Source organism: Macrotis lagotis, chromosome 4 (genome assembly GCF_037893015.1).
Source record: "Macrotis lagotis isolate mMagLag1 chromosome 4, bilby.v1.9.chrom.fasta, whole genome shotgun sequence".
Lineage (NCBI taxonomy): Eukaryota > Metazoa > Chordata > Mammalia > Peramelemorphia > Peramelidae > Macrotis > Macrotis lagotis.
In genome coordinates, this window is record NC_133661.1 from 167,349,469 (window position 1) to 167,376,439 (window position 26,971).

General features: G+C 37.3%; 1 protein-coding gene across 1 annotated transcript in view; it reads left to right on the forward strand.

Annotated features, from left to right (window-relative positions):
- The first annotated feature begins 5,050 nt into the window (after positions 1-5,050).
- The window catches only part of RFX7 (regulatory factor X7), a 201,484-nt gene continuing 179,563 nt past the window's right edge, over positions 5,051-26,971 (forward strand). Inside the window, exon 1 of the mRNA XM_074234611.1 lies at positions 5,051-5,565. Coding sequence (XP_074090712.1) covers positions 5,408-5,565 — 158 coding nt within the window. The 5' untranslated portion in view covers positions 5,051-5,407. The remainder of the gene's footprint in view (positions 5,566-26,971) is intronic.

Below are 26,971 nucleotides of genomic sequence, written 5' to 3' on the forward strand. Positions count from 1 at the left end.
AATTGGAAATTGAGGACGTGTCCATCAATTGGGGAATGATTGAACAATTGCGATATATGATTGTGATAGAATACTATTGTGCTATAAGAAATGATGTGTAGGATGCTTTCAGAAAAATCTGTAAAGGCTTACAGGATGCAAAGTGAAGTGAGTAGAACCAGAATACTGTACATGCTAATAGCAATATTGTATGATGATCAGCCGTGAACGATTAGCTTTTTTTCCATTATACAACAATCCAAGACAATTTTGAAAATGCTACATAGCTCCAAAGAAAGAACTGATGGAATTTGAATGCAGATTGAAACATGTTATCTTTTACTTCTGTGTGTGTGTGTGTGTATTTTTTATGTGTTCTTTTTCACAATATGACTAATTTGGAAATATGTTTTGCATGATCACACATGTATAACCCATATTAAATTTCTTGCCATCTTGGGGGGGGAGTGGGAGGGAGATAATTTAGAACTCAAAATTTTTAAAAATGAATGTTAAAGATTGTTTTTAGTTGTAATTGAAAAAATAAAATATTTAAGTTTAAAAAATTTAAAAAGAGAGTGTATAGAGAACTATCTAGGGTCAGGAAGACTCTAGGCTTAAGGCTCACCTATGACATACCATGACATATTGTGGGAACCTGTGTACATTTCTTATTCCTTATTTTTCTTGACCTTTCTTCAGTCTTTGATACTGTCCAGAACATGGTTCTGTTCTAGACCTTCTTTCCTTCCTCTATACTACTTTACTTGGTGATTTCAACAGCTTCCATGGATTTAATTATCTTTATGCTGACAACTCTCAAATCTACCTTTCCTAATCTACCTAATCACTCTGTTGTCCAATCTTACATCTCCAATTGCCTTTCAGGCATCTGGAACTGGATGTCCAGTAGGCATCTTAGACTCAACATGTCCCAAACTGAACTCATCTTTTCCCCTTACATCCACTACCCCTACCCTAGCCCCAACCTTAAATATTATTATTGAGGACAATACAAGCCTCCCAGTCCCTCAGGCTTGAAACCTAGGTGTCATCTTAAACCTCTCACTTTCCCTTAATTCCACATCCAATCTATTGCCAAGGTTTATCAATTTTACCTTTGCAACAGCTCTTGTATACACCCCATTCTTTCTTCTGATGCTTCCACCTCTTCAGTACAGGCCTTTGTCATCTCATGCCTGGTCTATTGCAACAGCCTGCTGGTGAGTCTACCTATCTCAGATCTCATCCTCCATATGCTTACCAAAGTGAATTTCCTAAAGCACAGCTTCAACCTACTCAAAAAACTCCAGTGACTCCCTATCACTTCCATGATCAAATATACATATATATATATGTATATTTGATCAAATATATCAAAAATTCTCTATTCAGTCTTCAAAGCCTTTCATAACTTAACTCTTTTACCCTTCCAGTTTTCTTACTTCTTATTCTCCACCATATATATTCTTCCGTCCAGTGACACTGCCTTCCTAGCTATTCCACAAATAAGACACTCTATCTTCCAGTTTTTAATGGATATTTTTCTCTGTCTGTCCCCTGTCTGTAATGTTCCTCTTCTTTATATCTGCCAACTGACTTTCTTAGCTTCTTTCAATAAAAATCTTATCTTCTACATGAAGCCTTTCCTCTTTTAATTCTAATATCTTTCCTCTCTAAATTGTTTTCTATTTATCCTTTATATAACTTGTTTGTAGATATTTGTTTGCATGTTGTCTCTCCATTAGATTGGGAGTTCCCCGAGGACAAGGTCTGCCTTTTGCTTCTTTCTATATCCCCCAGAATTTAACACACTTCTTGAAAAGAATAGGTGCTTGATAAATATTTGACAGACTAAATGTCAACCACCATCTTGTCCTTGATACTTTCTTTATTCTAGGGTTTGTTTGCTTTTGGCTGTTCTCTCTTGGCTTTCTTCCCACATGTCTGACTGTTCCTTCTCAGTCTACTTTGCTGAGTCTTTCTCTAGTAGGTAGTAACCACTAACCATAGGTATTCTAGTTCTGGGCTCTCTTTTTTTTCTCTGTATTGTTTCATTTAGTGATCTCATCCACTACTGGAGGTTCAATTATCATCTCTTTTATGATGATTTACAGATCTGCTGTGTTCCATCTAGGAACTAGAAAAATACTATTGGCAGAAGACCCTGAGTTATATTGAGTAAGTTAATCTAGATGGTCTCTTAGGTCTATTTCGGCTCTAAATCTATACTTTAACCTGTAGCTCCAGTCCACTTCAGCTCCAGACAGGAGTCATCATAACAGGTCTATAATCCAAAACTGTAATCCACTCTTCCATGTATCCCTGCCTCCTCCTAACCCTATTCTTCCTGCTTATCACATATTCATGGAGGACTAGAACCTCTTGTGTAAGGGTTTTACTAAGTTCTTTTCAAGGCAGCTCATCTACCTTTGGTGTTTACCTTCACCCAACTTTCATCTGTGGCTCCAAGAAGCTGTATTCTGTACAGTGGCTACACCTAGGTAAACTATCTTAAGCAGATGAGCTATACCAGGTTGAAGGTAACTGATAGGTTCAAATCACTTGGTGAGTTGGGGGGATGTCTATCCCAAGTATATTTCAATTCCCATGAAAGTGGTTGAATGAAGCAGCTTAGAGCTTGGTCAAAACCCCCAAGGTCATCTACTGCATACTAGGCCATCACCAAATCTTTTGACTTCTATCTGGCGACTGGACTTCAACTTTCTTACCTCCAGTCCTACATCTCAAACTGCCTATTTAAATATCATGACCTAAATGTTTTGTTGACATCTTAAACCAAATAAATCCAAAATGGAATTAATTGTATTTCTCTCTGCACCCCCCCCCCCCCCATAGCGGTACAGAATTTACAGTCACACAAGCTTACAACCAACTGTCTTTAGTTCTCTAATTTCTTGGTCCTTACCCAATCTGTTGACAAGTCCTGTCCATTCTACCTTTATAACATGTCTCACATTTACCCATTCTTCTCTTTGACACAGTTACCATCCTGATATAGGCCTCAATCTCCTCATATCTGCATAATTCCAATGTCTTCTCTTTGGTTCCCTGACTCAACTCTCTTCCCCACTGCATCTTTCACTCAGCTGCCAAAGAAATCTTCTTAAAGTGCAGGTCTAACCATGTCATCTAAATTCTAATGATACCCAATTACTTTCGAGAGCAAATATAAAATCCTTTGACTTTTGAAACCCTTCATAACCTGAGTCCTTCCTCCCTTTCTAGACTCCTGTCCTAGACATTCTATAAAGTGTGATTCTGGCCTCTAGGTCCTTCCTGACATATCATTCCACCTCCTAGAACTTTGTAGTTTCATTGAATTTGTAAATCTCTCATGCCTAGAAAGCTCTCCTATCTCAGCTTTGCCTCTTGGCTGTCTTAAAATCTCAACTTAAAATTCCACTTTTTGTATTAGTCATTTATAGACACATTCCCTCCTGCTTTAGTAATGTCTAACCTTTGAGATATTCTCCAATTTAATTTACATGTATCTTGTAGTTATATAGTTGCTTTTTATGTTGTCTCCCCCCATTTGAAAGTGAATTCCTTGAGGGCAAAGAGTATTTTGAAGGTTTCTTTGTACTTTCAGCACAGAGAAAGTGTTTCCTTGGAAGCAAATACTGAGACCTTTCAGGATGTTCTCAACTATGTTCTTTCCCTCTTGAAATTTCCCATTTTCCTTGAAATTATACACATGTATAAATACATATATGTATATTATATATGAATAAATACATGTAACATATATATCTATGTTTATGCATCACATAAATATACTCACATACACAGTGTAGAATGTAAATTTACTGAAGGCAAAGACTGTCATTTTTGTTTTATTCATGGGCCCTGTCCCAGTTAACCCTACACATAATAGGCATTTAACATGTTTATTAAATTGAATTGGTAGCCCAGTTTTAGGATAGGATGTTAACAGAGATGTGTACACAAAAGGTTGATTTCAAGCCCAGTTAATAAGGGAAAGAAAGGCAGGGGGAATTTGGGGAAATGTATCATCCTTCAGTGATTATGGTTGTTTAAATCATCTATCTGAAAGATTTGGGCAGAGTTCCTGGTTACTTAAATTGAATTCAGACAGGTAGAGAGGAGGAAGAAGGACGTTTAGTTATAGAGAGTGACCAGGGTGGCAGACGGGGAATGAGCATGGCCCAGGTCAGGCACAACAGGACTCAACACTGCAGGGGCAGAGATGGACGGTTGTATGGGTGCAGGGAGGCCAGGAATCTCATTGTGTATATGCTGCACCTCCTTATCATATGTAATCTGCCGTTTTATCCACATAGTAGAATGTAGGGATTTTGAAGGAAGGGGCCATCTGTCTCGTATTTGTATCCCAGCTTCCAGCCACAGTGCCTGGCCATATAGTAGTCAATCAAGATAGGCTTATTGATTGATGAAGTGATTTTTCTTTTTTGTCAGAGGGTTGACAGCGAGGTCAACTTTCCGGGCAGCCGGAGAAACCGGAGCCCCTCCTCTTTGGGAGCCTCTGCAAAGTCCAAGGCCTAAAGCCGTGGCCCATTCCCCTCCTGCGCGCTGTTGCGGCTCCCCAGCGGAGGAGGCACGGCCCCCTTCACCCGCTGGACGGGGCGAGGGCCATTTTCGGGGTCCTTTGGGCTCCTACTAGGAGAAGCCTCCCTTCGGCCGCGAGCACTGCCAGGCGCCTGGGTCGGCGGCCCCTTTCTGCTCCACCTGTTCCCGGCCGCGCCCCGCACGCTGGGCGGGCAGCGGGCCTCCCCGGGGTGCGTGCCTGTGCTCACCGCACACACACCCGCGCGCAGCTCCCCTCCCCTGCCGCCGCCGCCGTCTGAGCGGTAGGTGTTTTCGCCGTCTGCGCCGGGCGGGCCGCAGTGCGGCTGCGCGCACTCGGGCTGCCTCGGGGCTGGCAGGGCAGCGGCGGCCGCGGCGGCGGCGGCGGCGGCGGCGGCGGCGGCGGGCAGAGGCGGGAGGCGGGAGGCTGGAGCAGGAGGGCAGCGAGCTAGCGCGGGAGGGAGGCGGCCGGGCGGCGCGAGGGCCGGGGCAGGCGAGGCGGCCGAGGCCCGGCGGAGCCGCGCTTCCCGGGCTCGGGGGAGCCCCCACCCCCGGCCGTCGTCGTCGTCGTCGTCGTCGTCGTCGTCGTCGAGCGCCCCCTCCCCGGCCGGCCCCGAAGGGAGGCGGCGGCGGCGGCGGCGCGGGCTGAGGCGGCCGGGATGCCCCTGCCCCGCTGAGGCTCCCCCCGCGCGCGGAGCCGCCCGGGCTGCCCGGTGATGTCCCCCCGGCAGCGGGAGAAAGCCACTCACTCGAGCCCCGGGGTAAAGGCCTAGTTGATCCAGCTTCCTTCCTTCCTCTTCCTCCTCCTCCTCCTCCTCCCTCCCCGCCCCCGGCCCCTCCCCCTCCCCCTCCAGCAGCGATGGCAGAGGAACAACAACAACCAGCACAGCAGCCCGATGCCCATCAGCGGCTCCCCCCCGGCACGGCCAGCCCGGGGGCGGCCCTGCCGGCCCTGGTGCCCGGGCTGCCGGGCACGGAGGCCCGCGCGCTGCAGCACAAGATCAAGAACTCCATCTGGTAAGAGGATCCTCCATCGCAGGGCAGAAAAGCCCGGGCACGTTTCTGCTGCAGAGGGGCGAAGGGGAGGGGGAGCCCGGGAGCCGCCTGATGCCTTCGTTGCATGTGGGTTTCCCGAGCCTGCTGCACCCTCAGAGGACCTCCGGAGGCGTGTGCCCCGCTCGGCGTGCCAGCCTGGACCGGGCTCCCCAGACATCCCCCCTCTCCCCATTGTGGCTGCAGATGAACGAGTGATTGGATATTTCGCTGTAGGATAGCAAATAAGTTAGATCGCCCGGTGGGAGCGCGGCCCTGGCACTGGGGAACGGCAAATGTGTTTACTCCTTGTTGCACTCACGCAGGGCGAGGGGAAGGAGCGTATTGTGAATTTTCGCCAAACACACCATTGTGCGTAAGAATATTAATATGCAGCGTAAAACCTGATGGGGTGTGTGTGTGTGTCTCTCTCTCTGTTTTGGCTTTGCTACTCCTTCTAGATGTTTTTGTCTTGTTTATTCCGAGACTGTAAGCCTTCCAGAAGGAATTCATTCTTTGCATTTCCTTTGAAGAAAATTACTTAGCCAAAGCATGACATTTTAATTTTAAGTGTGCAGTCTCCCAGAAGGTGGTATGATCTTTTCGTTTTTTTTAGGGAATTAGAAACTGCCTTCCAGTCGCTTGCAATTATTTCTTTTACTATACTTGAGGATGTTGGAAGATCAAGATCCAGTCAATTCAAATGCTCTCTTTGCTATTATTATTGTTATTATTATTATTTCTTTTGTTAGTGGATGGCAATTCAATAATTCAGTATTAAGAGGAGTTCCTACTTGATGGTGGTTTTTTCATAACAAAGTAGATTGATTGACTCAGGTAACCTGTTTCTCTGTAAGGTGTGCTTATTATAATAACAAAACCTCTCTTGGTTATAGCTGATTCTTAATTCATTTGGAGTTTCATATTAACTGCCATTTTTTTTTTTTGGTGTAACATTCTTTTTAAGGAAAGTAGAGTATTGTTAAGAATGAAGTTGTTAGCTTTTTTTTAAGAATGCAAAAAAAATAGAATTCTAATGTTTATGTTAAACAAATCCTAGAGATCAAATAGAAATAGGCCCACCATTTTTACTAGGAATATTACCTTCGAATATCCTCAGTTTTTATTTTAGAACTTTATCTGCAGCATATTTGGTCTTTGCATAACATTTGCTATAGCATAGTAATGAAATTAAATGTACTAAGTTTGAAAAGTGGAACAGGCCTTTTTTCAGATAGTAATATTCAGATAGTCCATGTGTCAGGTTATCTTGGAAATGTGAAATAGGTCAATTAATGGTTTCACATTTTACTGTGGTTGGCAGTTGAGTATTTTGTTTGCAGTACATATTTACAAAAACATTAAAGTATATCTTAATGCAGAAATTTTTTTGGATCTCCACATGAGAACTTACCAGGAATAGGTCAGATAAATAAATTTCTTTTTTCTTTACAGTTTGAAAATATGTACAGGACTCAAAAATACCTAACTGAGGGGGAATGCTTAACTTTATGGCCTTTACTACTGAGATTTTTAACAAAAATACAATTTCTTCTATCAGCGTGATATAAATTAGCTTCCCTGAAATCATCATCAAATTGAACTAAGCTTCCATGTTTTCATTACATTTAGATGAGGTATCATGTCCAAGTTGACAAAATGGCTACTAAAATTCTTTAAGATAGAGCATTTTAGAAAATAGAATATCCTTTTTTGTTTAGGAGGAGAGTAAAATAAATGAACCTTCATCTTTTCTTATTAAAGGAATCATTAGAATAGTTATATAGGGAATTTTTAAGAACAATGAAAATTATTTGAATAGTGGGTATTAGATTTTTTCTCATGGATTATTGAGTGTTCTCTCCCTCTTGTTGCTTCATATTCATTTAACTTTTACAATTTAACTCTCATGATAGCTTTAACATGTGTGAAACTTCGCTTCCTTACCTACAGTGGTGGTCTAAATCAGGTCTTTCTTAGCACCTGTTCTGAAAACTTAGAAACAAACATCTTAAACTTAACATATCTAATTATATCTATTTTTAAATCATACTAGCACATTGACATTTAGTTTTGGGTCTTAGAGATCCTATTTACAAAATTACTTCCCTTTTTATACTATATGTATTGTATTCACTTTTAATATTTTAATTATAAACTAGATAGTAATAATGAATACATTTAATAGTATAAAGACTGAATTTCTTTTGGCTGCATAGAAGGAAGATGTGTTAAAAAATGAAATTCCTTGTTCTTGGCCTCCCCTAAGAAATAGTATCAATTTATAGGTATAATGTGTAACTTATTAAAAATGTTTTGCTCAGCAAGCATAATTCTTTATAGATCTAATTGGTCATTTTCAAGACTACAGTACTTAAAAATGATAATTTTTAATGATTATTTTCTGAGACATGAACAATTTTGTAATACTTCTTAGATTTTGGTTAATTAGTACTGTGAATTTTGAATTTTAATTCAAAACAGCCTCTTTCATAGTTCATAAACAAGTCTGAACTTGTCCTTCTATACAAATATAAATATAGTATATGATGTAGGCCTCTAGCTGGACAATGACTTATTCATTATCTAAACTCTATAACTCATATTTAGTCTGTTTATTAAAGTGTGTTATAACCAAATAATTTTTTTCTGTTATAATTATAAATTTAAAAATGTAGAATTTAGAATCAGAAAACCAGGCTTAGGACCCTAGACAAGTCACTTCACTAATTATCCTTAGTTATAAAATTAAGGGTCTTACTAGATGATTTTTTTTTTTTTTTTTTAGGTTTTTGCAAGGCAAATGGGGTTAAGTGGCTTGCCTAAAGCCACACAGCTAGGTAATTATTAAGTGTCTGAGACCGGATTTGAACCCAGGTACTCCTGACTCCAGGGCCCGTGCTTTATCCTCTACGCCGCCTAGCCGCCCCACTAGATGACTTCCAAAGGTTTTCTCCAGCCCTAATTATATGATATCTTGTTTCTGAAAGAAAATGAATGATTACATTTTATCTAACATTCATAGGGTGCTTTAAGTCTTGCAAAGCACTTTCCAGATGATCTCATTTGATCTACCCAGTCCTGTGATGAAAGTGCTATGATCAGCGTCATTTTTACAATGAGGAAACTGAGGCCTGGAAAGAGTAAGTGACTTGCCCCAGGTCACACAGCTGTGGAGTGTCTGAGATGGCAGCTGTGGACAGAGATCTTCCTGGCCCCAGATCCAGCTCTTTAGCTATTGCACCACCTAGCTAGCTTTAAAGTGGAATATACTGTGTGCAATTATAGAAAATAAAATTAGCCCCAGCCAAGATTATTTTGTTTTTGGTAATTCTTGAACATATGAACTTGTTCAGATATCATAACAAAATTAACTAATACTTGCTTAATCAGTTTGTGAATATCTGTAATTCAAGCACAGGTTAATCTCTTCACCTTCCTTCTTACTCTTTTTCCACATATCTCTAAAGGGCTCTCTCTTTTCTAAGACACAGATGTCTGTTTTAATATTCAATGCTATCCTAAGGATGCTTTATTTTTTTTAAAATATGTTGCAATCACAGGTTTATCTAATTATCTACAATAATTAGAGTTGGTGTAGTTAAGGAAGAGAGATGTTAAGCCTCTTTTCCAAATAAGGATTCAATTCAAATTTGCCTTCTCAACTGTTTCAAATTTCTGAAACTTTTAGTTCACTCCTATGTCTAGGTGCTTAGCAGATCTAACCTCTTTCCCTCTTTTTTTCCCATTAATTTCCTAATTAAGGAAAAACATAGTTACCAAACTCGAATTAAGATTTGACTTGGAATTTAAAGAAATTTACAAAAGCCAACATTTTCTAAGTTCATTTTAGTGTATTTCTAAGCAGTTCTACTCCACCAGTAACAGATGTGTTACAGAGAAGCTTACTGCAAGGAATGAACTATAGGGTTGGATGACCTTTACAAGTCCCTTCTGACACAAGATGCTAAAGGGTCAAATAAGAGGGAGGAGCTAGTTTTCATTTGAGAATGTTATAGAATTTTGAACTGGAAGTGAAAGCCTTTAGAGTTGATTTTTAGATCAGGAGTTCTTAACCTGCAATTCAAGATCTTTTAAAAATATTTTTAATAACTGTAGTTTGGTATGATTCCTTTGTAATCCTGTGACTTTATTGCATGCATTCTCAGAAATGATTGAAATATCATCAGATGCAAAAAAAAGATTAAGAATCCCTGAGTCCTGCCAAAGTTAAATGATTTGACTTATCCAAGGTCACACATGAAATAAGTAGTAGAGTCCATATTCAAATCCAAGTGTCATAAACACAGTGCCCTTTTTGTGTTGCTCTTCTGCCTATTGTAATTAGGTATCCTCAAATTATTAAAGGATATTGTCTGCTTGGACAGCAGTAATCTTCCTCCTTGAAATAAGAATATATATTTGCAAGTAGATTGTCACCTGTGTCCCTATTAATAGATTCCATTGGTGTGGGAGTTAAGGAAATATGTATATATAAAATTTTAGTGAGGTACTTTGGTTTTTTAAAAATTCTTTAAGAAGAGACTAATACTAAATAATACTAAATTGGAGGGAAATTTGTATAGCTTTTTTCTTGCTACTTATATACTATATATACTTATGATAATTACAAACTTTTTTATTTGTTGATGTATATACTCTACTAAAATAATCTGAGTCATTCTTTGTGAATAAAAATTGATGTAAAAATTTTTTCATAAGAAATGCTGTACCTTAGAATTTCCCCAGTGCAAATAATTGTAATAAATTGAATGAATATAGTAAAATGCACCAGCCATTGGTACAAAAATGAACTCTTCTTGTAAGAACAATAAGTAAGAAGTATACGGTAATCTCAGATGATGTATGTTTGAAGAATGTTAGTACATTTTTATATTAACCTAATAAGCCATAGAAACATCCTTTCCTATCTTTTCAGGGGGCTGAAGGAAATTGTTGCAAATATAAGAAAGAATAAATTGAAGAAAATACAGTCTTTGATTCCTTCATGTATAAAATGAGGGAGTTGTATTAGATGACATTCAAGGTCTCTTCCTGCTCCAGACTTGCTCGATTTTTTTCAATAAATAAGCCATAATATCAGCAACAACAATACAGCATTCTGGGGGCACCAAGCAATGTGTTCATTATGAATTTAACTCTTGCTAGGCAACTAGCAGAGCCTTCACAAGGGATAGATTAATGTAACATTAGGTATCTACCTAGTAGCAATTTCTCAAGGTATTAAATACTTACTAATGCATTGTATTTTGTCATAGGAGAAAAATGTGCTGGTTAAGAAGATGTTATAGGTCCTCTTTAGTTTTTTGAATAGAACAATTTTGAAGAGAAAAATGTAAATTATAGGAAGGTGTAAGTTTTTATTATTTAAATTTTCTGTGTAAAATAATATATGATTTATAAATTATTCAATTATATGGATTATCACAAAATCAAAAAAAATCACAAGTGATTTTGATTCCACTAATGCAGATACAGAAAGTTATTGTGGAAACCTTTGTGAGGATTACATGACAATCTGGCAGAAAACCTCAAACAGTTCAAACGGTGAACTTTTAAATATGGGAGCAATCTTGTCACACAGAATCTTTCATTCTCTCCCTCCCCTACCAGTGTCCCCCTTCAATTTCTGAATAACTCTCTACTGCCTTTTAGACCTCAGTATAAAAGAGGTTCAACCATAGGTTCAACCTAGAGTCTAAAGTGTTGGGACCTCTTGAACTGATGAAATGATAGTCGTCTTGCCTTAGACTATGAAATGAAGAATAATTTAGATAATGAACAGTGAGGACTTAGTGTAATCAGGAATTGATTGCATGTATGATAAGACAATTAACTGTGGACTTATGCCCTAAGAACATTAATAAACTCAAATTCTACTTGGTAAGAAACTTGTATATTTTTATTTAGGGTACTTATATGTTTTCACAACAGAAACCCATTATTTTGATTTCTGTTCTTAGAGAATATAAAGATAAATTAATGTTTATATTTCTTAACATCCTATTAAATGGAAGGTAATGTTGATGACAATAAATGCCAAGAGTTTCTCCCATTCATGTCTTGAAATAGATATATACCAAGCAGTGGGCAGAATACAGAAGTGATGAGTATCTGGGCAGTAGGACTCAAGAGAGAAAAGTTTAGTGGTCTCTGTAATTGTCTGCTGTTTCTCTTTTCAGTAGAGCTTATACTTGGCCCATTTTTGTGTACATGACCTTGGTTTGTGGCTATCATTCCTTACCTTTTTATGCTTTGCAGTCCTTGAAACTTTTGCTGTAAATATTGTTCCTATGCTCCTAATTCCTTACCTTCTTTTCTTTGCATATTGCTTATTGACCCTCCTGCCATCAGAGCTCAACTTAAATACCTCAGTAATAATGCCTTTCTCTGAATTACTATTAACATTTATTGTCTTATAGTAGTATCTTATACTCATACCACTTGAATGAAGATTTAAAGTCTTTTCCTTACAGCAGCCTTTTGATGTAGGCAGTGAATGTTTTGTTAGATTCATTTTTAAATCAACTCTGAGACTCAGAGAGGTTAAATGAATTTTCCTTGAATACATAATAAGTATTGGAGCTGGAATTTGAATTAACGTTAACCTAGTGATCTTAAAGTTAAGCAATTTCTCCATGTTGATCTTGGGGAAGACTTCCTGAAGGAAGTGAGACTTTAGCTGGTCATTGTAGAAAGGGTCAGGCTTATCTATATAAAGAGAAAGGGATAGTGTATTAGAGGTTAGAGAAACAATATCTGTATGTAGAGCCACAAAAGTAGAAGAAATTAAAGCAAGAAAGGATGGGTTCATTTAGTATGTAGCATGCTTCCATCTATTATTTATTACTTTATAATATCTTTATATAATAACGCACTTTTCAACCAGTGAAACAATAAACATTTTTGAATTGCCAAGCATAATCTTGTAGTATTTTTTTACAAGTGTGTTAGATAGTCTAAGTATTAATATTCCTATATTTATAGATGAGGAAACTGAGGTTCAGAGAAATTATGTACAAGATCTATCTTCTCAAATAGATTGTTAATTTCATGAGAGCAGACAGGATATCTTTTTTTATATTCCTCATATCTCACCCAGTCTGTTAGATAGTAGCAGCACAGTAAATATTAGTAATAATGATGATGATGATGACCATTTTTTCATAAATTATATTTATTATTCCTTGGTTAAGAAAATACGTGCAATAATTTTTGGAAAGATTTCCAATAGCATTGTTCAAATAAAGAAAAAAGTTTGGGCATTTAAAGAATATTCTTATAGTTCTACTCAAATTATGGTTCTTTTCCTTCACTTACATTAAGTGCTTCATTCCCTGATAATGCTAATTAAAAGAAATATTGCATATAATTCAGATTTTTCATTAATAGCCTGATTTAACCCCAAGTGAGTTTTTACTCTTTTGAAAAAAATATTATTTGATACTAAAAATAAATCTCAATCCTCACTTGACCCTATCATTCCCTCAAGCTATTGTGTATCTCTCCTTATTTTCACAGCCAGATTTTTAGGAAAAAGCTGTCTCCACTTAATAGCTTTTGTTTTCTCTCTATGATTTTTCTTGTTTAAACCCTCTTCAGTCTGGCTTCCAATCTCATCATTTGAAACTCTTGTGTGCAAAGTTACAAGTCTTATTTGCCAAATGTAACGGTTTTTTTCCCCCCCAGTTTTCATCCTTCTGGACTATTTCTTCAGCATTTAATACTGCTGATGATGTTCTTCTCCTGCATATTCTTTCTTTTTTGGTTTTTATTTAGTTTCTTTTTTCCTGGATTGATCTCAGCTTTTTTGATTGTTTCTTGTCAGTCTTCTTTGTTGACTTTTTATCTATATCATGCAACCTAAATGTGAATATACTGTACCCTAAACTTCTGTTCTGATTTCTTTTCTCTTATTTCTCTGTAATTTCCTATTTGGTGACCTAATAAAGCTTCCATGAATTCATTTATGATCTTTATGCATATGATTCTAAGATCTACCCAGTGCCATTCTCTTGCCTGAGATCCAGGACACTTCACTGCCAATTGTACATTTAAAGCTCGGTATACCAGGAATAACTCAAAACTAAACATCTCCAAAACAGATTCATTCTTCACACCCTTGCTCCAAATTAACCTCTCTTCTAAATTTTTCTGATTCTGTTGAGGCCACCACCACTCATCAATCATTTAGAGTCACAGTTTTGGGCTCACTCTTGATTCATCACTTTCTGTCTCCCCACACACAGAATCTATTCCTAAATTCCATCATTTCTATTTCTTTGACATTTCTCACATTCATCCCCTTTTCCCCATTTGGTCAGCACCCTAGTTCAGATCTTAATGACCCCTCACTTGGATTGTTAAAATAGTCTCCCATTAATTAGCCTCTGATTGCCCCATCTCTCTTCACTCCAATGGAGTCATCCACACATCTGCCAGCGTTATTTTTCTGAAGTACAGGTCTGGCCACATGACTGCCATGCTCCATGGCATAAGCTTCGGGGGTTCTTTATTGCGTTAGAATCAAACATAAACTTCAGGGGTTCTCTCTTGCATTAGAATCAAACACAAACTCCTTCATTCTTTGGCATTCAAAGCTTTTTATGACATGATTTTAACCTGACTTTCCAACCTTATTATATGATACTCCTATTCATGTTCTTTGTAATCCACCCATGCCAGTCCTCTTATTTTTCTCTAGATACAACACTCCTGACTCCTTTACCTTTTCATAGACTGTTCGATCCCCATAGTGACCTCTCTCTACTGTAATCTACAGGGCTCAGATCTAGTGCCACCATCAAGAATGTGAAGACTTTCTTGAGCTTTCCAACTGAAAGTCTTTGCCTCAGTGCCTAGTAAAAGACCTGGCATGTAGCTGGCATTTCACAAATGCTTGTTGATAATAATTTAGAAATGGAAAATTCTTGAATTTGTTGCGACCAATAAACAGGCAGCATTTTCTTTATCTAAAGTAGAACAGATGAAGATGATACATAAAATCATGATTCTGTATAATATTGTTTGCTTTTCCTCTTGAGTATATATACTAAATTCATTGTGTTATTTTCAGAGATGTTCTGTTTATTTCCTTCTGAATTTCTCTTTATTTTTATTTCTGCATTTTAAAAAATGATATTCATTTTCTTTCATTAAAGAAAACTGTTGCTACCCCTCCTTTCTTTAGCCTCACTCCACTATGATTAAAAAAGTAAAACATCATCAAGCAAAACAAATATATTGATTATGGCTGAAAATGCATATTTCATTCTGCTCTTTGGTTTATTACCTCTCTTTCAGAAGATGAGTAGCATTTTCATTTATTAGTCCACAGAAGTTATAGTTTGTGATTTCATTGAAATGATGTGAAATTAATGTCCAAACTAAAGACATTTTGATAAAAGGGAATAAAACTCTAAACTCTAACAACATATGTTCTGTGCTCCTTTCTGGGTATATTCATTGTATGTGTATATGACTTTTACTGGAGTTTTTTGGGTTTTATTATAATTTTCCATATTTATTTATTTGTCATTTCATGCAACAATAATACTTCATTGTATTGTTCACAATTGATATTTCCATTTCTGCATTGATAGATATTGTTTCTTGGTTTTTTACTATTGCAAATAAACCGTTATGAAAATTTTTGTCTACCTGGGACTTTTGCTCATTAGTGAAGTCTTAGAATTATTAGATCATGAGTTTTGTAACTCTTAACATATGTTGCCAGATAAATAGATGAACAGTTCTGCCAGCATCATAATAGAAGTACTTGTACATTTCTACATATGATATAGTACGTTTTCAATCAGAGTTCTTTGATGTTCACTGGTGGAAGTTGGTGTTACAATAATATATGTTTGTTGATAGTGAGCAAGGATAATGGTTGGGGAGATAAGATGTAGGGGGAGGCAGGCAATAGGTAGAAAAGAAAATTCCTGATTCAGATAATGGAAAATTAAAATACAAAATATTTAGCAACAACAACTGCACAGCACTCGTGTTTAGATATGAAGACAGACAATTCTGAGATGGAAGAGCTTAATGAATTAGGGGGAGAAGAATGGAAACTGTACTCATGGATAGAAGCATCTCTATTGGTAGAAAAGTCCTTAATTCTTAGAGTACTTTGCTACTTTATGAAGACTGACATCATCTGATATGGGGAAACTCCATTACATAGTTTAATTGTTCACCCCAATCTTATCACTTTCTATATTTAGCTAATTTTTCTTTTGTCCTGCCTCAAAGAAAGAATTTTTCCCCTAATTTTCTCTAAAGCTAATCTTATCCCCGATATTTGAACCTGTTCTTTCCACCTCTTGAGAAAACTTGTTTATTATCCTTTCCTTCATTAGTAATTCCAGTCTCTCCCTTGCCATAATTCTGTCATCAGATATATTAGCAGATCTTCATCACCTTTCCCTGTTGATGCTGCTGTTTTTTTTCCTAGCCATCATCTAATCTGTTTTCTAATTTCATGATGTCAGACTTTCTGAAAGTATAGTCTCACATTTTCTTTCTCTTACCTGCTGCCTTATTGATATCTCTAGCCTAGATTCTATCCCTATTATTATATTGAAAAGATCAGATTTTTAAAAATGTTTTATGGATGACTGGTTTATCATGATCATTTCTGGAGCTACTGTCCTTGTTTGTACTCCCTTCCCCATTGCTCTTGTCTCTGAGAAGCAAGGTGGCTGTAGACTGTGGATTTAGAATGAGGCATACATTTTCAGACACAGCCAATTCATTGATTTGCCCTGTTTATTGTGGGTACTAGTTACAAAGAGAGGATTCTGTGGAAGATTGGAGGCATCACTGGGACGAGATAATGATGTACAAAAAAAAAGTATCAAAAAAATACTTTCTCCCCTTGCCTCCTTTGAAACAAAGAAAAATGATTAAATTTATTCTTAAGCAAAAATAGTTAATAGAGTGATGATGTTTGAATATATACACAACATTTTCCCCCTATTTATCCTTCTCTGCTGAGACAAGGGGTGGGGTATGTTCTCTTAGACTTTTATTTGCTTTTATTTCTCAAAGTTTGGATTCCAGACTAAGATGTAAGCATGTTAAACACAAATGTACATGTACAATTTTTACCAGACTGTTTGCTGCTGAGAAAAGAGGGGTGGGAAGGGAGGGTGGTAGAAAAATGTGTGACTTATAAGTATGCAAATGGATGAATGTTGAAAAACTTTCATAACATGTAATTGGAAAAATAAAATAAAGTATCTATTTAAAAAGTTTGGATTCCGTTTAGTTATCTTTTAATTTTTGTTGTATTTGAAACTAGTTTCTTTTTGCCCTCTTTTTTTCATTTTTGTTTTTGCAAGGCAAAGGGTTAAGTGACTTGCCCAAGGCCACATAACTAAGTAAGTTTTAAGTGTTTGAGGTCACATTTGAACTCAGGTCCTTCTGACTACAGGGCTAGTGCTCTCTCTCCACTGTGCCATCTAGCTGCTCCTGAAACTTGTTTCTTAAAGATTACTTGTGATGTAATTCTTGTCAAGTCTAGTGCCTTTATTTTCAGTCTTCATTCTCTTGTATTCTTCTGTAACATATATGTCGACTACCTGCTTCTGAAATTCTCATTTCTTGGCTTCTCTGGCAATGTTTTAAAAAATTATTTTTATTGTGAGCTTGATCATTTAGAAACTTGAACATTTCAATTTACAAAAAAGAACAAGAGGAGGATTATATGTGATCTATAAAGTGCCTGTTGAATTTAATACAGTATTTTCAAAATTGTCCTTCTTATGTCCCCTTCTGAACTTTTTGGTTTGCTTTTGTCAGTTTTTCAGTTATTTTGGTAATGTTCTTTCCTTTTCATTCCTTTTTTTCTTTCTTCCTTATCACTACAGACTAACTCTCATTGTCACAACCTCAACTCTCCCTTTAAATAGTGTGAAGAACGATTCATTCCATCACTTCTCTACCAAGAGATTTATAACATGCTTCATGAAGTTCTAATTGGTCATATCATTAATCAGATTTTGATCTTTCAGAGTTGTTTTACTTTACATTAGTGTAGTCATCGTGTAAGTTTTCCATTAGTTTTACTTACTTCACTTTACATCAGTCCATACTAATCCCAGGTTGCTCTGAAACTGTTATATTTGTGATTTCTTATTACATTTGGAAACCTCAATTTGTTTAGCCATTCTTCATTGTATGACTCCACTTTCTTTTTAGTTCTTTGCTGTAAGAAAAAGTGATGCCATGAATATGTTTGCATATGGGATACTTTCCCCTCTCTGTTCCACTGGAGAGTATATGTCTGGTAATAGTATTCCTGGGGCATAGTGGTATGTGCATAGTTAAGTGACTTTTAGGGTGTAATTCAATGTTGCTTTCCATAATTCACAGCTCTGCTAACAGTGTATTAGCATTCCTGGCCTCCCACACCCCTTCTAACAGAGCCAAGTTTCCTTTTTTTGCTTCTCATTGTAAATCTAATGGTAGTAAGTAGAATCTCGGAGTTGTTTTAGTTTGTATTTCTCTCATTAGTAATAAATTTGAACTTTTTTTTATATGCTTATTAACTAGTTTTTATTTCTTCATTTGAAAACTTCATATCTTTTGAGCACTTAGCTCTTGGGAAATGGCTCTTATTCTTAAATGTTTGTATTAATTTATTGCATATTTTAGTTGTCAGGCATCTATTAGAGAAATATGTTACAAAGGTTCCCCCCCCCCCCCGTTAACTGTTTCTTTTCTGAACTGAATTGACTTTGCTTGTGGGAATGTTTTTCAATTTTATGTCATTGCAATTATTGATTTTATTTTCTCTAATCAATTTTTTTTGTTTAGTTAAGAATTTTCCCTCAATCACAGAATCCTGTTTTTTCTTTAATTAACCTTCTACTAACTCCGACCACTCCTTTTCTTCTTTGCCCCCTTCTCTCTAACTCATTTCTTCACATGACTCTAAATCTGTTAAAGATTTTTGTCTTCAGTTTTCTGATCTTTTACTTCTTATCCATATCATCTATTTAACATGACTTAAGATATCACCTCTGTTCTAACATCTTTCTCAAGGTAGACCTGACTTACTCAGAATGTCTGTTCATTGTTCATTATCTTTTTGTCAAAGCTGGTATTCTTTTTTTTTTCTTTTTTGCAAGGCAGATGGGGTTAAGTGGCTTGCCCAGGGCCACACAGGCTGTATTTGAACCCAGGTACTCCTGACTCCAGGGCCAGTGCTCTAGCCTCCCCTCAAAGCTGATATTTTCTAACCAACTCCATTTAGGTCAGGGTTACTGACATTCTTCCATTTTGCCAGCCTAGAAACTTTAGTCAACACTGCCTTTTCCTTCATTTCCTTTATATCCAGCCTTTTATCAAGTCCTACCATTTTCTCCCTGAAACATCTTGTAGATTTATTTATCTCTTCCTTTCCATTTCCCAACTGTCAAAATTTGGGTTTGGAGTCAGAAAACCTGAGTTAAAATTCTCATTCTGTTACTAAATAAGTATGAGCTTGGACAGACTATTTAAACTTTCTGATCTTGTTTTCTCTTCTATAAAATGAGGAAAAGAGTACTCGCCCTGTAAGTATTTACTCTACAGGGCTTTTGTAAAGAAAAAAAGTAATACTATTAAATGTGAGTTATTATTTTTATACTAACTTCCTAGCTGCTTTTCCTACCTCTAGCTTTTTCACACTCTGATCTCTCCTGTATAGTTTACAAAACCAACCTAATTAGCCCCCTTTATGATTTTTATGCTCCTGCTCAAGAACCTACAATAATTTCCTGTTAACTAAGTTGGGTACAAGCTCCTTATCCTGGGAATTCAAAGCCTTCTGTATTTAGTCTTATCTAATCTTGACTGTCTAATCTTATTTCTCATGATTCTTTATCCTTCATTGTAATGATGCAGGACTTTTTTTTGCCTTTTTTTTTTTAAATATCACTGAGCTTTCCACAGAGTACCTGGCACATAGTAGGTATTTAATAGATATTTATTGACTGTCTGACCATCTCTGGACTAAATCATGCAACTTTCTGCTTCCACACTTTTGGGATAATTCTTCTGAAATGTCCTTCCCTCTTTTTTTCTGCTTATCCAAATCTTACCTGTCTTCAAAAGCCTACTCAAGAACCTTTCTTCATGAAATTATCTGAATTTTCTAGTCCAAATTAATTTCTTCCTTTCATAAATTCCCTTTGTACTTAAAATTATTAGTGGATAGTTTAGTTCTCAGTTGTTACTTTTTTCATGTATATTAGGTTTTTGGTTTTTTTCCTCCTGTTTTATTAGTTTTGAGTTTTGTGAGAGCGGGGTCAATATTTTACACTTAATTCTATCATTAGTAGTCCTGGGCATGTAATGTATAGTCACTAAATTGACTTGATTGAAATTAAAATTGGATGATTTCCTAAATATGATTTTTTTCATGAGTAGACCAGGATTTTTATCTGAATATTTCACTGTTTGGCTATATACCTCATCATGTTCTGGATTCTTAACTTATATAAGCAATCCTTTCAATGTTTTATCATCTGAAAATTTGATTATGCCTTCTTTGTCTTCAAGTTAGTAATTTTATAGAGGTGAATTAGATAAGGCTAAGGGTAAAGCCCTAGAGCAAACTACTCTAATTTCTCTCCAAATTTATGCAGATCCATTAATTTCTTTGATTACTCTTGTTCATCGACCTAACTAGCCCATGATCTTTTCCACAGGTTTGTCATGATGGATTTGTCAAATGTTTTATAAAATCAAGGTAAAACATGCTTTTTTGCATCCTCATAGGGGAATGACATTAGTTCAGTAAGATACTATTTATGAACTGATAATAGCTCTAATGAGCACTGTTTAAAACATTTCTATAGATACCTTCTAAAATATCACATATTTCTCTGAATTTATCCTTCCCTATCAGATGAATCATCATTTGTAATGAAGACTTAAAAAGGAAAGGGAAAAGCAATTCAACAAAAATTTGCCAGCATTGACCAGATCCAACTAATATAAATGATATTCTAATCTATGGATCCCTACCTCTCCATCACTTTTAAGAAAGTGATCACGGAACATTTGTTTATATTCTAGGATGTTGCTGGCATTGCCCTTAAGCAAACTGTATTCAGAAAATAAGTTTGTCTGTTTTTCAAAATGGAGGTGGCATTTTTCTATTTTCACTCATTAAATTAGCTTCTACATGATTCTTAAGGTTATCTATCTTGGTCTTCAGTTCCCTCCTGTCAACATTTGTTCTGTTATTTCTAGCTTAAATTGAAGATTTTTCTTCTTTTACTAAAGTAGATCACCCTAAAGACAAGTTGAATAGTTATTTTTGCTGTCATCTGTTTGTATTCTATCACCTATATACCTATCTCTTCCTTGATCTACTTGTTTTTCTAATGTAACTGATAAACTTCCACTCTAGTCCTACTTGGGATCATAAATCTATCATCTTTCCTTGGGTGCGGTGCTCTCAATTGGAACTGAAAGAGATGAAAAAGACAACAAATGCAATCTCATTTTACTGACACACAGAATAAGGCACAAAGAGTTTATGACTTGCCCAGAATCATATATCTAATACCAGTTCAATTCTATATCTTTCTCCTCTCTTGACTCCTTAGCCTCACTTTGTCCAGTTTGCAAGTCACAACTTTGTATCACTCCCCTTTTCTTTACCTTCACTCTTACATGTATGCTTGCTGAATTAAGATGAAAAAATCCTATTCTGAGTCTACTACAAATTTATGCATACAACCTCAATTTGGCTTTCTATACCTATCTTGCCAAGTTATCCCATTTTCCACAGTGGCTCTTCCAAACCTTTTCTGCCTTCTTAAAACCCATCATGTTCCTTCTCTCCCCCACTTTCTCATCTGAGAACCTTGCCTCATTCTGCAGAAAAATATCAAGGCTATTCATTAAGAATTCCTTCTTCATTTCGTATCACTCCAATCTCACTTCTGTCTGACATGATGAGGTGACTTTTCTCCTAACCAAGGCGAACCCCTCTATCTGTCCAAGTGACCCCATTCCATCTTTTTGTTCCAACAAATACATACTTTTGTTATCCCCACTTCCTTGCCTATTTTCAGTCATTCTCTACACATCTCTCCCATCCTGAGAAATCCCCCCCCCCTCTTGATCTTTCCATCCCTGCTGTCATTCTATATCCTTGACCTCTCAGCAACTGATGACATTGTTACTCAACTTCTCGATACTTTCTTCCCATTAGGTTCTCCTCTCACTTAGGTGACTACTCCTTAATTTTTTTTTTGCAAGGCAATGGGGTTAAGTGATTTGTCCAACGTCACACAGCTAGGTAATTATTAAGTATCTGAGGTGGGATTTGAACTCAGGTCCTCTTGAGTCCAGGACTGGTGCTCTATCCCCTGCACCATCTAGATGCCCCATCCTCAGTCCTCTTGACTGTATATTTATCCAATTCATGTTCTCTAATTATAGGTACCCTCTGAGGTTCTATTCTGGGACCTGTTCTTTTCTTTAGAATACTTCACTTATTGATCTCATTAGCTTCCATGTACTTAATTACAAGCTTTACTTTGATGATTCTCAAATCTCTCTGTCTTGCACTGTCTCTCTGATGATTTCCAAGCTCATATCTCCAAATGCCTTGTAGACATTTTAACCTGGATATCCAGTTGACATCTTAAACTCATGTCCCTATTTGACCATATCTTTCTCTCTAAACCTTTCTTACCTCCCATCTTTCCTGTTACTATAGAGGGCATCATTGTCCTCCCAGTCCCTCAGGCTCACCTATGCCATCTTTTTTTTTTAAGGATTTTGCAAGGCAATGGGGTTAAGTGGCTTGCCCAAAGCCACATAGGTAATTATTAAGTGTCTGAGGCCAGATTTGAACTCAGGTACTCCTGATTCTAGGGCCAGTGCTCTATCCACTGTGCCACCTAGCTGTCCCTCACCTATGTCATCTTAACCCTCATGTCCAATCTGCTGCCACAGCCTGTCATTAGCTCCTTTGCAAAATTTCTTGCATATGTTCTCATTTATCTTTTGGCACTGCCACCAGCCTAGTCCAGATCCTCATTATCACATGTCTGGAATATTGCTCTAGCCTGCCAATGGGTTTACTTGCCTCAAGTGTGTTCCCGCTTTGTCTTCCATTCAGCTACTGAAGTGATTTTCCTAAAACATAGGTTCAAACATGTCACTCTCCTCAGTAAACTCCAGTGACTCCCTGTTACTTCTAGGATCAAATTTAGAATTCTCTAATTGGCTTTCAATGGTTTAGTCCCTTCCTACCTTTCTTTCACTTTATTCTTTATCATTTGCATTTTGATCCAGTGACACTGTAACTTTGCCACTTACCTTCCCTAGCTTCCTTTAAGTCCTAAATAAAATTCTATCTAACCACAGGAAACCTTTCCTTTTAATTCTTATATCTTTCCTCTCTTAATTATTTCTTATTTATCTTGTTTACAGCTTATAGATTTGGTTTACATATTGTCTCCTCCATTAGATTGTGAGTTCCTTGAAGGTAAGGTTTGTCTTTGCCCCTTTTTATATCCCCCAGCACATACCATATTTCCTGGTGCTTAGTAGGCATTTAATAAATGTTTATTGATTGATCAAAGAGTTTTGAATTATGTTCTTTTTAATCCTGTGTTGGCATAGTTCAAGCTATGGCATGTTTTACTAAACTGAAAAGACTTTGAGAATAGGCCGATTGATACTTCATTGCCGGGAAGTTGGCCCCCTACATGATATATTTTGGTCATGGTAGCGTAGGAAGTAGACAAAATGCTCTTCAGTCCTTTGTGACCTCCTTGTGTTTCCAGTGACAAAAAACAGGGACATGATGTTTATTAGACAACCTCAAACTCCTAAGTTACATAAATAAGTCATTCATGCTAACTGCAACATAATTTTAAAGCAATCCAAGATCAAACCTCATGTTTCTTAGGTGGAAAAACCTAAAAAGATGGAAAAAAATCATGTTATTTTATTAAAAACAAAAAAGAAACAGAAAGAGACAACAACGACTCATACCTGCTTTCTCAGATCTGTAACATATTTATATAATAGTCATTGCTTAAGATATTCTAGAAAAAAACATGAGGAATGAATAACCAGAATTTTGAAGACTTTTCTATAGCATATTATAATTTTCTTTACATATTTTACACAAATGAAAAATGTAATAACAGCAGCTCCCATATGATATTTAAGATTTTTGAATTAATAGACTCACAAAAATCTTTTGAATCAGGTATTATAATTATCTTCATTTTACAGATGAGCACTTTGAAGTACAGTAAGATTAAATATTCTACTAGTGATCATAGAGCTCAGTAAGTGGTCAAAGCTGGTATTTGAACTTAGATTTTTTTTAGGTGTTTTTTTTTTCCCAAGGCAAATGGGGTTAAGTGGCTTGCCCAAGGCCACACAGCTAGGTAATTATTAAGTGTCTGAGACCAGATTTGAACCCAGGTACTCCTGACTCCAGGGCTGGTGCTTTATCCACTGCACCACCTAGCCATCCCAGATCTTTTAAAAAAAATATTTATTTATTCTTTTTGTACAAATAATGTTTTTTATACATTAATAAAATATTCTTGTTTAAGAGTAAACAGAATACCCCCTCCCCCCACAAAATATAGACTCACTTGAGCTATAAAGTAAAGGGGAGAAAAAAAATTAAAATTAAAAAAATAATAGTAAAAATAGTAAAAAAAATAGTAGTAATAATTGTAGGTATGGCCAGGTGGCGCAATGGACGTAGCCAGGAGCATCCGAGCCCATATCTGGCCCCATACACCCAACAATCACCCAGCCATGTGACATGCAAGCCACCTCAACCCGCAATGCCCTGCAAAAACCAAAAAAAAAGAAAAAAAGACTCAAAATAAAATAAAATAGTAATAATAGTAGGGGTGGTTGGGTGGTGGATAGAGCATTGGCCCTTGAGCCAGGACCACCCGGGTCCAAATCCGGCCTCAGATACCCAACGATCACCCTGCTATGGGGCTCCAGGAAGAGGCCACCCAGCCCCATTTGCCCTGCACCCCCCAAAATAGTAATAATAAAAAATGTGCTTGAGTCTTTGTTCCAACACCAACAACTCTGTCGCGGGTGGATCACATTCTTTATGGTAAGTCCATCACAAAAGTTACTTCCATATTTTTCCACTGTTGCCATTGCTGATTGCAACTCCCTCCTTTTGTATTTCTCCACTACCATGTACTATATTTTCTCTCTCCTTTCACTCTGACTCTGCTATAGGGTAACTGAGTAGCGCAGCAGACAGATCCCTGGTCCTGGGGCCAAGAGGCCCTGAGCCCTCCTACCACCCCTTAGGCCCAGCATCCACCTGGCCCTATGGTCCCAGACAGGCCATCCAGTCCCAGCCCCTTGCAAGAAAATGTGTTATATCTGACCACTCTCCCTCCATGGTCCATCCTCTCCTCCGTCACTCACATCCCCCTTTCCCCCTGTCCCTCCCCTTCTTACTCCAGATGTCTATACCCCATTGAGTATATATGCTGTTTCCTCTCCTAGCCACCTCTGATGAGAGTAAAGATTCCCTAATTCTCCCTTGCCTTCCCCCCCCTTCCATATCATTGCAATAGCTCATTGTAATAAAGAAAAAACTTATTATATGAGATATCTTGGCCTATTCCCCCTCTCCTTTTTTTCTCCCATTACATTTCCCTTTTTTTTTTCTATTGACTCCATTTTTACACCATATTTTATCTTCAAATTCAGCTTTCTCCTGTGCTTCAACTATAAAAGCTCCCTGTACCTGCTCTATTAACTGAGAAGGTTCATATGAGTATTATCAGTGTCATTTTTTCCATACAGGAATACATGCAGTTCATCATCATTAAGTCCCTCATGTTTTCCCCCTCGCCTCCAATCTCTATGCTTCACCTGAGTCCTGTATCTGAAGATCAAACCTTCTGTTCAGTTCTGGCCATTCCAACAGGAACATTCTGAAATTCCCCAGTTCATTGAAAGTCCATCTTTTTTCCCTGGAGAGGACATTCAGCCTTGCTCAGTCGTTGATTCTCGGTTGCATTCTAAGCTCTTTTGCCTTCCAGTATATTATATTCCAAGCCCTGCGAGCTTCCAATGTAGTTGCTGCTAAGTCCTGTGTGATCCTGACTGCAGCTCCACGATATTTGAACTGTGTCCTTCTGGCTGCTTGTAATATTTTCTCTTTGACTTGGGAGTTCTGGAATTTGGCTATAATATTCCTAGGGGTTGGTTTTTTTGGATCCCTTTCTCGGGGGATCGGTGGATTCTCTCCATTTCTCTTTTGCCCTCTGCTTCTAGAATATCAGGGCATTTTTCCTGTAGTAATTCTTTGAAAATGATGTCAAGGCTCGTTTCCTGATCATGACTTTCAGGTATTCAATAATTTTTAGATTATCTTTCTAAGTCTATTTTACATATTAGTTGTTTTTTCAGTGAGATGTTTCACATTTTCTTCTAATTTTTCATTTTTTTGGTTTTGAAGTAATGAATCCTGTTTTCTCGTAAGTTCATCAATCTCCCTGAGTTCTATTCTTTGTCTGAAGGATTTGTTTTCCTCAGAGAGTTTAATTATCTCTTTTTCCATCTGGCCAATTTTGCTTTTTAAAGCATTCTTCTCCTCCATAACTTTTTGAACTGTTTTATCCATTTGACCTAAGCTGGTTTTTAGCATGCTATTTTCTTCAGCATTTTTTTGGATTTCCTTGACTAGGCTGCTGACTTCATTTTCATGTTTTTCCTGCATCTCTCTCATTTCTTTTCCCAGTTTTTCTTCTAACTCCCTCATTTGATTTTCAAAGTCTTTTTTTGAGCTCTGTCATAGCCTGAGACCAATTTCTGTTTTTTCTTGGAGTCTTTAGATGCAGGAGCTTGTGCTTCCTCATCTTCAGACTGAGTATTTTGATCCTTGGGCTCATAGGCAAAATATTTCTCAATGGTGTTCCTCTTATTTCTCTGCTTGCTCATTTTCCCAGCCTGAGCCTGGTTTTGGGGTGCTTCCTGAGCTTTTGGGACACTCCCACAAGGGTCTCAGTGTGTGTGAGGCTCTGTCCTCCCTCCTGGTCTGTGAATGACTATATGCGCCCCCCTCTGCCATGGGGCTGAGGTAGGGAGGCCCTGCTGTTCTATGGGGGGACCTAGACTGTGATCAGGATCTGAATGTGGTCAGAATCCCAGCATCCTGTTCCTGAACTTAGATTTTTTGATTGCAAATCCATTATGCTTTCTGTTAATATCTCTTTATGTGTATTTGATATTTAAGAGGCATTTGACACATAAAGTTTTAGATGAGATCTTTCATGTACCCAGGCCTTGTGTTACACAGGTAATTCCATGAACAGAGATGTCGATATGTATTTTGATTCATAAG